General features: G+C 37.1%; 2 protein-coding genes across 4 annotated transcripts; one reads left to right on the top strand and one right to left on the bottom strand.

The window, feature by feature from the left end:
* Positions 1 to 1,707: 1,707 nt before the first annotated feature.
* LOC113284001 lies at positions 1,708 to 8,464 on the bottom strand. Of its 3 annotated transcripts, none has more exons than XM_026533387.1 (16): positions 8,187 to 8,464; positions 7,949 to 8,044; positions 6,395 to 6,517; positions 5,987 to 6,049; positions 5,772 to 5,870; positions 5,121 to 5,195; positions 4,923 to 5,041; positions 4,743 to 4,844; positions 4,251 to 4,367; positions 3,868 to 3,933; positions 3,716 to 3,782; positions 3,489 to 3,542; positions 3,312 to 3,401; positions 2,881 to 2,937; positions 2,763 to 2,798; positions 1,708 to 2,142 (listed from the first exon to the last, which is right to left on the bottom strand). In XM_026533387.1, the coding sequence occupies exons 2-16, from the start codon at positions 7,967 to 7,969 to the stop codon at positions 2,014 to 2,016; spliced, it is 1,218 nt and encodes a 405-aa protein (XP_026389172.1). In that variant the 5' UTR covers positions 7,970 to 8,044; positions 8,187 to 8,464; the 3' UTR covers positions 1,708 to 2,013. The 3 variants fall into 3 exon arrangements, with proteins under 3 accessions (XP_026389172.1, XP_026389173.1, XP_026389174.1); XM_026533388.1 differs by having other exon boundaries at positions 8,350 to 8,436; XM_026533389.1 differs by lacking the exons at positions 7,949 to 8,044; positions 8,187 to 8,464 and adding an exon at positions 7,357 to 7,474 and having other exon boundaries at positions 5,121 to 5,197; positions 5,773 to 5,870.
* A 382-nt stretch (positions 8,465 to 8,846) lies between these two features.
* On the top strand, positions 8,847 to 9,774 carry LOC113280345 (oxysterol-binding protein-related protein 3C-like). Its single transcript, XM_026528984.1, has 3 exons — positions 8,847 to 8,853; positions 9,070 to 9,197; positions 9,361 to 9,774. Exons 1-3 carry the CDS (start codon positions 8,847 to 8,849, stop codon positions 9,772 to 9,774), a joined length of 549 nt encoding a protein of 182 aa, XP_026384769.1.
* The last annotated feature ends 1,967 nt before the right edge of the window (positions 9,775 to 11,741 follow it).

The following is an 11,741-nucleotide window of genomic DNA, read 5'->3' as shown; positions in this document are numbered from 1 at the left end:
AAGTCAGTGATTTAATTAGAATTTACTGATTGTAATTTTCACACTATTATATTTTTATTGATGGGAAACTTAATGTCTCAGTACATGGATAATAGATTGTTCACTCGACGAGAAATTTAGATAATTTAAATGCAACATTTTACACAATAATTAAAAAGCACACTTTGAGATCATAGTCCCAAATTATTATATTTTTATTCGATTATTTCTCTACCACTCACATCTCATCAATCGTTTAAGAGTCCAAAATCCATAAACTTCCTTCAGAAAGTTTGCCAGCATCACCAGGGCTAGCTGAGCTAGATGTCGCACTAGACTCAGAGCCAGCAACGTAAGCGCCAAAGACCCTTAATACCCGAAATTGCAGTGGAACCAGCAGCCTGAATAATATGCACATAAACAGCAGTAGAACCTACAGGGCCGCCAATGTTGCCTGAGATTCATGACCAAAAAAAGCAACTAAACCTACAGGAGGGCCAATCCTTCTTGATAATCCAGGACCATAATTAGCTGACGAACCAAAGGGAAGGCCAACGCTTTCTGATGCTCCAGGACCAGAAACAGCTGACTAAACTATAGAAGGGCCAACGCTTCCTGATGCTCCAGGGCTAGAAACATCAGACGAACCTACAGGAGGGCCAACGCTTCCTGATGTTCCAGAACCAAAAATGTCAGATAAAACTACAGGAGGGCCAACGCTTACTGATGCTCAGGACCAAAAACATCAGTTGAGCCTACAGGCGGGCCAATTTTTCGTTCGTGGCTGTTTCCAACCGAAAACATCAGTACCACGATTAAAATCAAACCGAAAATACTAACATTAATGTTCAAAAACCTCCTCATCGTGTTTATCTCCCAAAAGGAAGCAAAACGCAAAAGACTACAACAATTGCTAAGCTTGCACAGAGATATGTCACTCTCTCTGTATCGGTTTCTATTTATAGAAAAACACCGCACCTAACGCATGGTTTGTGTGGTGCAATTTGGCTAATATATTAATATAATGCGATCGATCAAAAATAAATAAATTGAGGTAATGCATGATTATCTGTAATCCATTTCCAACTAGTCGAATTGGAGAAGGCACTCGGGAAAGAATGAAAAAAGAAGACTAAACAATTTCCGCTGGAATGCCCAAGGAACAATGGAATAATGCATTACTTACCCACAAACTATATCATCAAGGAAGGAAAACGTATATTTTTCTAATAATAAACGAACTTTATTGATCAATGAGGAAAAATGAACTAGAGGGGGACGTAAAGCCTAACCTCTAAGAGGATATAAAAGGAAAAAAGCATAGAGAAAAAAAATCAACAAAATCTAGAACTGTGCAAAAGAAGTGTGGAGCTGTATTCCACCAATAATATGAATCATAACTCGCAACTTGGCCAATAAATCTGCAAAACCATTACCTTCTCTGCTAGGGAAACTATCAGTTCCAATTTTGTTTTATTCTGATACGGCACAGGATCCAACTTTAATTTTTGAGGCCAGTTCCAATTTTTAGGTAATTTTCAGCTTGCTTTCATGTGACTTACGGGCAAAGTACCAGATTTTTAGTCCAAATTTCAGTAAGTTCTGAACTTGATGAGTTTATAATGATCTTACCATGCCAGTGAACCGGCAAAACAATAACTGAAGCATTAGTTTTCATTTTCCATGGCGAATTTTTTCGTTCCAACATCAAAAGGAGAACAAAGTTTGTGACTGTCAAAGCCATAATGATTTTCATTATTTGTTGAAAAATGTTATAATTACAAGCATTATACATTTTACAAAAAATTGAACAGACAAAAGGGAGAAAACTCAATTGTTTCTCCAACTATGCCGAGAAACAACATCCATTTGTTTGTTTCTTTCACTTCAACATGTCCTTTTTCATTTTCTCATTTTGGAAGCATTTATAAGTATTTCCTCCAAAGTGTTGCTGTATATTTGTACTGGGTATGTGTATATGACGCTAACCTTACACCGATCAAGTTGGTTCTCGAGGAGATCTGTTATGAATCATTATTTACGAATACTACCAGTCTGATTCGAAGGTTGATAAGTTGGGTAATGCCAACATTTATCGTTCTCTACAGCTCTTTTCCATCTTGTCCTGAAGATCTCCAATTCGATGTATGACTGCCTCCTCACCTGTATCAAAACATGATAATGAAAGTCAATGCTTACCAAATGTTTTCCAAGAACATAGATGTATTGCCACAAATAAATGAACAAATTACCCTTTAACTTCAAATTGCAGAGGATAAAATGGCTAATCTATGTACGTTTCAGTTAACTCATAATGTGTGATGATAATACCCACGCCTTCGGTTGTTTTGAAATTGAGTTTCTACCAAAAGAGAAAAAAAAACAGATTCTGGTTTGTGTCTACCCAAGCTTAAGCTAACTTCTAAAAACAATAGCAAGGTGGCGGCGGAAGATGCACTACTACAGAGTTGAAAGTGCGGTCCACAAGACCTAACCACATCATTGGTGGGGGCCGTGAATGTCAACTGTAATCTTGCAAACCCCCATGTAAGGTCTTGTGAACCCATGTTATAAGCAAGTAGGCGACAATATCAAGGTGGATAAACGAGATGAAGCTGGTGGAATTATTCTACGCCCAAATAGGTAAACAATATGGGGTCAGGTAGAACAATATTCCTAATCTGTTGATTAGGAAGCTATTTGTGAACTGCATTTAATCAGTCTCGTGTAATAATATAAAGAAACAGTCTAGCAAATTTGAGATGATCAGTCTAGAGACTTACATTCATTCTGTCATCGTAAGGATGCACGATTGGAACCTGCAGATTCAAAAGATTATGAGTTTCAGTAGGAAAAACAAAAAAAATTGTGACAGGAAACATTGTGAGTTTGCAATCATACCACCGATGCCCCTGAGTTAGATGCGTCTTTAGGTTGGGTAGGTTGGTTAAAGTTGGACTGCAGGAGTGAGCAAAGAGTATCAGTAAATAATAAATTAGACAGACTACAGAAGAACAATAGATTCAGTATTCATCCTGACATTCCTATTCCATCTGAGTGTAAGCTAAAATAAAGGTAGAGATTGTGAATAAACTTTGTGAAGAATGAGTCAGCTCTTGTAAGACAAACCTTGCGTATATCTCAAAAATAAAAGAAATGGCCTGTGTGGATAATTGAACACCACAATTATAAGGTTAAATTTTTGTGTGTACTTCCTTAAATTGATGATAAGGTTTTGATTCAGGGAGTCTAAACCTAATATGAAAAAAACCATCAAAATCACAATTTTCTCCTGCTAAGCATTTCACTAATTCCTTTCGTTAGCTTCTTACCTTCACTTCATCCACAATTCCAAGTGTTGGGAGACCCTGGTGAACTATATATTCAGCATCCACAACCCCGATATTTTTTGTTTTATCACCCTGTCAAGACGAAACAGAACACAAATATTACAAAGCGGAACGCAGAGGTTTAACATACAGGGTAGTTGCTTATAATTAAGAGATTACCTGAGCACAGTATCCAAGTTGAATATCCACGCCCCAGGCATGTATTAAATCATTCTGACAGAAAAGTAGGTACAATTAGCAGATAATAACAAGCATTCTATATCTTTCAAAGGCTGAGCTAAAGAAACACAAAGTACTAGCTCTTTCTATGTGACCAGCCATTTACGAAATAATATTCAAAAGGTATTTTATAAGAAAGGAATACAATATGCTGGTCAAGTTTGTACCTGGATCATATACCAGGTACAACGCCACGCAGCTCTTGAGAACACAGGTGCCATCATTTCGACAAACCTACATAGAATAATTTGTTTTAAGTTATTGAAAGAGAATGTAACAGAAAGAATAGAACCAAGACCTCTTAGTAATGGTTCAATACCCTGTGCATGGAGGATCATTACTGCTTTCATCACACTTATTCCCACCAGATGTTTTATAAATCCTTCTGTTTGACACAAGAACAAAACCAACTATTAGTGACTTGGTGAGAGAAGACAGCTAGCTGTTGCCATAGGGGACATATATGTGTGTTAGTTTAAGCTCACCCTTACAAGGATAATGTAACTATGAGATGTTGCACAAAGAGATTAAAATCCAAATTACTATTATACTTCAATCTCAATTCCTCTACTAATTATAAAACTCTTAGACAGTTGTCGTTGGCATCCAACTGTGTAATCAACACTAGCACTATTTCCTAGAAGATGATTGTTCTGTCTTCAATAAAACATTCTAGCAGAACCCGTAAGACAACAGACTGACCTGTGAACTTTTGATCTCCTTCCACGTGCAGTAATTTGATGATGCACCTCTGATTTAGCAGGATCCAATGCTGGCTGAGATATTTCTAATCCTTCTTCTTTAACAATTGATATATACCTGTAGCATTGCACATATCAGCCAAGGTAGAGGTTATCTACGCCTGTCATGTGAACCCATTTAGTTTTGTGTTTTTAATATCATGATCATTGTTCAATATCAATATGTGTCAGTGAGGAAACTACTTTAGTCTTCTCTATGGAAATTTGATCCTACATTCAGCCTTTCAGTTATGATCTGTAGTACCTTCATTTATTTTCTCAGTGAAACATCTACCTACATCAATGTGCCCAGACGTCCTACTAAAAAAGAATAACATGGAAGCCTATCACTACTAAGATACAAACAAGTTTTAACGAAGAATTCTGGTCAGAAAAGGAAGGTTTAAACGGTGGCACTAGCTTTCAATAATCAAGAGGTTTAATTGTGACTCACCGTCCTGGGTGAAAATTTTCAACCCCAAGGTCCTCATCCCAGAGAAAGATGTAACTGTATTCCGCAACTATATCTGGATGTAAGAAACGCTTAGCAAACCACCTGCACTATACCGAATCATCGTCAAACACCTGATACTAGCACCAATATGATTTGCTTATTTTGTAATATAACCACTACCATTTCGTTTGATTTACTGCCGAGACATGTATAGCACGTTCACTCCACTCCAAGTCATTCCATTCGTCAACAAACCCATCGTAATGGAAAAGCATAATAACAAAATCACGAGTAGGGAACTGCAATACAACATGAATATCAAAATCTGCTAAAGAAGAAATATTACATGCTTGAAGGCTAGGATTAAGCAACCAGTACCTTTTTAACCATTTTGTTGATATTTTCTTTTTGCTTTATCCCAACAGCAACGGCCAATAAAGACTTTTCTTTGATCTGGTTAAGAAGAAAACAGGGTAAATGAAAATTGCTATCAATTGAGCAAATAACCAGAGCAACGGGAGAGCTTAAACTATTCAGTTTGTGTTAGCATTACTTATCTAGCAACATGTAATGTGGTAAAATGATTCGATATTATGAATGAACACAAAAGAATCAAAGAGAATTATATAATATTACGCCATTTTAAGTTAATACTTGATACCCAATGATTTCGTGTAAAGTATTTATAAATTGTTCCCAACCATCACTAATGTTAACCTTCTAACTGCTTTTTTTCAATTTGCATAGTATCATTCATCCTATTTAGATCCCAACTCCCAAGGGTGAGACGTGAGGATCATTTGACTATAAAATGAACCAACTTGATTAAGGTGGGAGTAGTGGGACCAACATCACCAAACATTTAAAATTTGCGTATTTGAAGGGGAAACCGAAGCAATTAAAAAGTAATGCAAAAGCACCACAAAGTATGTCATACAAGCATGCGCTTGACAAAGAACCTCCACTGAGCATTTTAGGAAACGAATTGACAAACCAACAAGAGTAGAAGATGAAAACTTAAGGTTGGACCTTTTTTGGGATACCCCATAATGGTCGCATTTCCAGGTTAGAAGACTTCGCAACAATACCCAATGGTAACGCTTCTGATCCGTTGGGCATGCATTTATTCTGAACACAAAGAACACACTCAAAATAGGTTGTGAATTAGTTATATGACCAAATACGAAACAGTGCTAAGTTTCGCTGAAGCAATGCTACAGACAATTTGTTAAGGGGGGACAAACCTTGCAAGTATCTGATTGATCATCACTCTCTATAGAATCATGCATTCCCCATCTTGTTAATTTCTGTATGCAGGCAGCAAAATGGATTATTTGAACTGAAGTTTACAACCATCAAACTGAAACAGCAACAGCACTTAATGCATAAGCTAATCAGTGCGATATGACAGTCTTTGAACCAATTTAAGTTGAGTTCACGTTCTAAAAAGAAACTAGATGCTGCATGCCATTACAGAGTTGAAGCAGAAGAGGAGCTAAAAACTCCCATACAAGAGGGATAGACAATTAACTCACAGGCTCTGACGAAATGAAACAGCAACTTCTTATAGAAAATTTAAGTCCCGAACCATTCTGCTAGGGGAGTGATATATTTAAGAACCAAGTCACGAGATACAGAAAGAAATTACATACATCTTTGTTGTCTGTGGCGATGAAGGCACTCCCGAAGAAGAAAACTAAGCAAAGCAAAGAAGCAGTTGGAACTAGACTGCAGAGACACGATCTCCTAAATTTAGGATCTACCAGAAGAGAAACCTGTGGAGAAAAATAAGCATAGTGTGCATGAGTGACAATCTTATGTAACCGGAACTTATGCATCCTTCCAAAAAACAACACAAAATTTAATATTCAACAGACCATATGTAAATCCTTCTTCAGAGGGAACCTAGATAACGGGCCATATCTCCCAATTAAACAGGGAGTCGGTACCTAAGTGAATCAGTCCAATACTAGAATTTAATTTGGTTATTCCTAGTCAAGGTCCTCAAGTTTGTAACACATCAAAACAAGTTGAATTTGTTTAACTCTAATTAATGTGCAGCTACAGGTGTTGTAGACAAACAAATGAAAACAGTCAACTCAAACCAAATAACTGCCATTGGCGGAACAGAAGAGTATTAGAATACCGTTTCTTGTCAACTAGGGCCTGACTGCAGCTTGCAGTCAATAATAATTTTTTAAGCACAGTTGGTAAAACATGAAAAACTACACAACAAATCTCAAACAAACAAACAAAAAATCATCATTGTAAGAGAGCTAGAACAGTAAGAAGGACACATCAATATTGTGAAGTTACACAAAAGAACCAAAAAATATTAACTTCCTACGGATACATTGTGAATCACTTATTCAATGATACTTTCCCATTAGATAAACTTACAAAGAACAAGAAAGGGGCAACCAAATTTCTTACCGTAAAGGGTGTAAGATACAATATGAATTGAAAAGAAAAACACAAAAATTAATTTCCTACGGATCCATTTTGAATCACTTAATCAATGATACTTCCCCATCAGATAAACTTACACAAAACAAGAAAGGGTAACCAAATTTCTTACTGTAAGGTAAAAGATGAATGGAAAAGAAAAACATACAAATATGATGAAAGATGAATTGAATGGGAAAGAACTCAAATCAGAAGAAATTACTAATCGAATCAGTTCCCGTGAAAGAGATAGATAGACTCAAAGCTTACACTACCTAACAGTAATTGACCAAACCACAATCCCATTATTCAAACCAAAAATTCCAATTTTCTTAGTCCCTACATGGTCCCCATATCAATAATTATGAGCCAAAAAATCTCTTTCAAAATTGTTTATCTGAGATGGAAATTACATATTTCACAGTGATTTGAATTGAAATAAAGTTTTTCAATTGGATTTTCCAATGAAGGGTCCCCCAATTCCACTAGTCTGTGTTTATGCGTTGGTTATCTTAAGCAAATTTCATTTTACACAGATCCTGCAAATTTTGTCTATTAGTAGTAATTAGTGAGACATTTCTTCTTGTCACAATCTAATCAAGTAGAAAAGTGTTGCTGATTACTTCCAATTAAGATATTAACATCAAAAGTAAATAAACATAAAATTGAAACTGAAAACAAATTTCAAAGTATTCACTGAAACAACAATGGAAATCCCAAATCCATGAATCAAAAAAAGAGAGTGAGTGAGAGATTCTTACAGAATTTGATAAGAACTTCATGTTTGGGAATAAACTTTTAACTTGTATTCCTGTAAATTACTTGAATAGTTTCACATCATCATCACCATTAACCACCTGACAAAAACAAAACATACAACAATCAGTCACTTCCTCTTCTTCATCATCATCACACAAACAGAGATGAAAGTATTGAGTGACATACAGAGAGATAGAAAGAATGAATGGAGATCTCAAAAAAAAAAATCAAAAAATGCACCTGGGTTATAAAGAGAAAAAAAGAGAGAAATAATAACTTCTTTATATTCAAAAAAGGAAACCACTTAATTTCTTTCTGTATTTAATTTCTGTCTGTATTCAGAAAATGTGAAGAAGAAGAAGAAACTAAGAGGAGAGGGGAAGGAAGTACAGAAGAAGAATACTTTAAAGTCTTGAGAGATTTCAGTTTGTGTTTTTTGTTTTTGTCTCTAGATTTTGGTGAAAGAAAGAAAGTTTTTAAGAACCCTCGCGTACTCAAATTCCGAATTACACGCCCAAATGTTTCAAATCGTGGGCGGATTTTATTGGCTCGGTTTTAATTACAATACGATAAGTTTTACTTTGATGTGAAGCGAGCACATACTTCTATGTATACTTAGTAGCCACGTAAGTATCTCCTTTTGGGTATTTTCTGGGGCCTACTTGGTTCCACGTGGGAGTAAAATGTGATGATGAAGATGGGAGAGAAGTGTTATTGAGGCACAGCGGATCAGAACTGGGAGTATCTTAATTGAAATCCAAAGTGGGGAAGAAAAACATAACAAAGATCTTTTAACCGCTGAAAACCGGTTCTAGCATTTAACTTAGGGTTTTAGTTCATTTTTACTGGAATACCCCTGAGTGGTTAAACTGCGTGCGTGGGTTACCCCTACCTCGGACAATGCAAAGTTGGTCTCCTTAATCAATGGGATTAGAGCAGGCAAACAAGCCAAAACCCGCCGATTAACCCGTGCCCGGCCCGTGAAAACCCGAACCCGGCTCGGCTTGTTTTGAAACAAGCCGGGTTCGGGTTGGAGAAATGTCGGCTTGTGAGTAAACGGGTTAACCCGTCCCGGCCCGTGAACCCGCGGGTTCAACCCGTAAACCCGTGACTCGCTTTATAGTGGATGGGTATGTTTACAATGCTTCCAAGGAACCCAAAATCCTTATGACTGGAAAATGGACAGAGCGTATGAGTTATCAACCATGCGATGAGGAAGGAAAACCGCTTTCAGGAACTGAACCAGAAGAGGTCAGAGTTAATATCGAACATTATTATTCGTTTTCTTAATCCTCGTCAAATTGGTTCACATGTTTAAATATGGATTTGCATTCTTAGTCTAGTATAACTTCCCGTTTTGAAAAAGCATTTTGGTGCTTATAGATTTATTTTAACGGTGTTGTTTGATATGCAGATGTGGAGAGTTCCTGATGTTCCACTCAAGGATAAATATCAGTTTACATACTTCTCACATAAGGTAAACAGTTTGGATACTGCACCTAGGCAGATGTTGGCATCAGATTCTCGTTTACGTCCTGATAGATATGCACTTGAGAAGGGAGAACTATCAAAAGTCAGCAAGGAGAAAAACAGCCTAGAGGTGAGACAGAGAAAGGAAAGGAAAAGTAGAGAAGCCAACGGCGACACATTTACTCCAAAATGGTTCGACTTGACTAATGAAGTAGTAACTACACCATATGGCGAAACACCAATTTACAAATACAATTATAAGTATAATGAACACAGAGCAAAAGTGAATAGCTTAATCGAGGTTGTGCAACCGATTGAGTTCAACCCTTGGCAGTATGGACAAGAAAAGATGGCTTAATTAGCAACCCTTGTCAGTTCTGAAACGGGCGGGCTAACCCGTGAACCCGCGGGTTCAACCCGTTACGGGCACGGGTTGAAGGAATGACAACCCGTGAAGAATTTCAACCCGCGGTTTCAACCCGTATTAACCCGAACCCGTGTAACCCGTAACGGGCAAGCCCCGACCCGCCCGTTTGCCAGCTCTAAATGGGATTGTTGTTGGAACCTAGTTAGTGCAACTTGCACCAACAACAACTACCGGTCTTCTTTCTTGTCATCTTGAAACAATGCAAAGACCACATAATCCCCATTGTTTTTGTTCTTGTCAGGCGTAGAAAAAAATCCAATTCCCGTCCCCCGACAGCTGATCAAGAAAAATATAACACAAAATTGGTTAAAAAGACAAAATCAATAATTCCTAAGTGAAAATATATATAGATTTTGATACTTTAAATGGATAAAAATGTAAAAATAGTCATATGTAAATGGTTTCATCTTACCCATTTTCAAATATTTTTTCTTATTTTTAATTTACATCAGGATGCATCCAGTTTCATCCTCGCTATTTTTTAAGTTTAAGCCAGGATGAATTCAGTTTCATCCTTACCATTCTTTTTGGTGTCCATTTCACCCATACTAATTTTTACTCATCCATTAAAACCATATTTTAAAAATATTTGGACAAATGATCCATTTTCCGAAAATATAAATCCAGGTATAAAATTTGAACAAATTTATTCCTTTTTACTAAATAAACAGATGTTCTTGAAATTTGTCTGCGTTCACCTCCAACCTGACATTAATTTTGGCAGCGAAAAGATTGTCTTTCATTAGTCATAGTAAAACTTGTGAACACAAAGATCTAGTGTCATCTGAGTATTCACAAATAATGCGCGCAGACTCATGACAATACCGTAAATAAGCTGCGCCTGAGGGGAATGGATAGGTTATGTTGAATCCTTGACTCAGAGTTCTAATACTCTTCCTCGTCTCATCAACTACAATCACTGTTCTTGTCTCATACAATAAGATAAATAGTGGATGAAATATAAAATGTACGAACATGATATACCATAAGTATCGAATTGAACATATAAAGTATAAATGCTAATATAGATGAAACGATTAACTTATATGATTCATCACTCAGATCTCTGTCTACGGGTTTGGGTTTTTCATTATATGTATGAAGGTTACAGAAATAGTGAATGACTTTGAGACCAATATAAGCCTGCGCAGCAGGAGGAACTTCACTTACACTTTCTCTATCTCTCTGTCTCTCTCATATTCTCCTCTCAATGTTTTTCGGCCTCCCTCTTCACTTGGGAGAGAGGGGTATTTATATGGAGGTTACGTGGGGTCTACTTCTGAAGCCCGTTATAACCTTATCCTCTTGTGTTTTGTGCCACTCACGCAGAAGTCTTCGTGTTCTCGGATGCATCTGCGTGTTCTGTCTGGATACGCAGTATTATCTGTGCTTCCAATACAGGCTGACTGACACGTATGCTGTTTGAGGGTATTTAATGCGGGTAGTTAAGATGTCTGTCCGCGGTAGACAGATGTCCTCTGCCCATGTCTTGTATGCGTCAGTCTGACTATCCCCAGACGTAGATCTTAGATCTTTCTAGGGATAGGATAAAGTGACTCTTGGTTGTCCACGCGTGATATCATATCTTGATGCCCTTAGCCGCATGTCCTCCACGTGTGTCTTTGTGGGCACGTGGCGGAAGATGAAATGTGTACCTACAATTTGCCCCTTTGCCTCCTACTGGGAGGTTAGTCGAAGTGGGAAGAAAAAACGTGTTACTCTCTTCATCTTCTCTTTACTATTTTCCTAGATTTTAGGGAACGTTCCCCACTATTTGCAATAACTTCTTCTTGGGTAGTGGGGCGGTTTTTATTTCTCTTTGCATATATATATGAGAAGGAATGTGAAAATTCTCTAATCATAAATTTCATTCCTTCTCTTTCCTCGGAATTTTCATT

The sequence above is a fragment of the Papaver somniferum genome, chromosome 5, assembly GCF_003573695.1.
Source record: "Papaver somniferum cultivar HN1 chromosome 5, ASM357369v1, whole genome shotgun sequence".
Taxonomy (NCBI): domain Eukaryota; kingdom Viridiplantae; phylum Streptophyta; class Magnoliopsida; order Ranunculales; family Papaveraceae; genus Papaver; species Papaver somniferum.
This window is presented reverse-complemented; position numbering and strand designations above follow the sequence as displayed.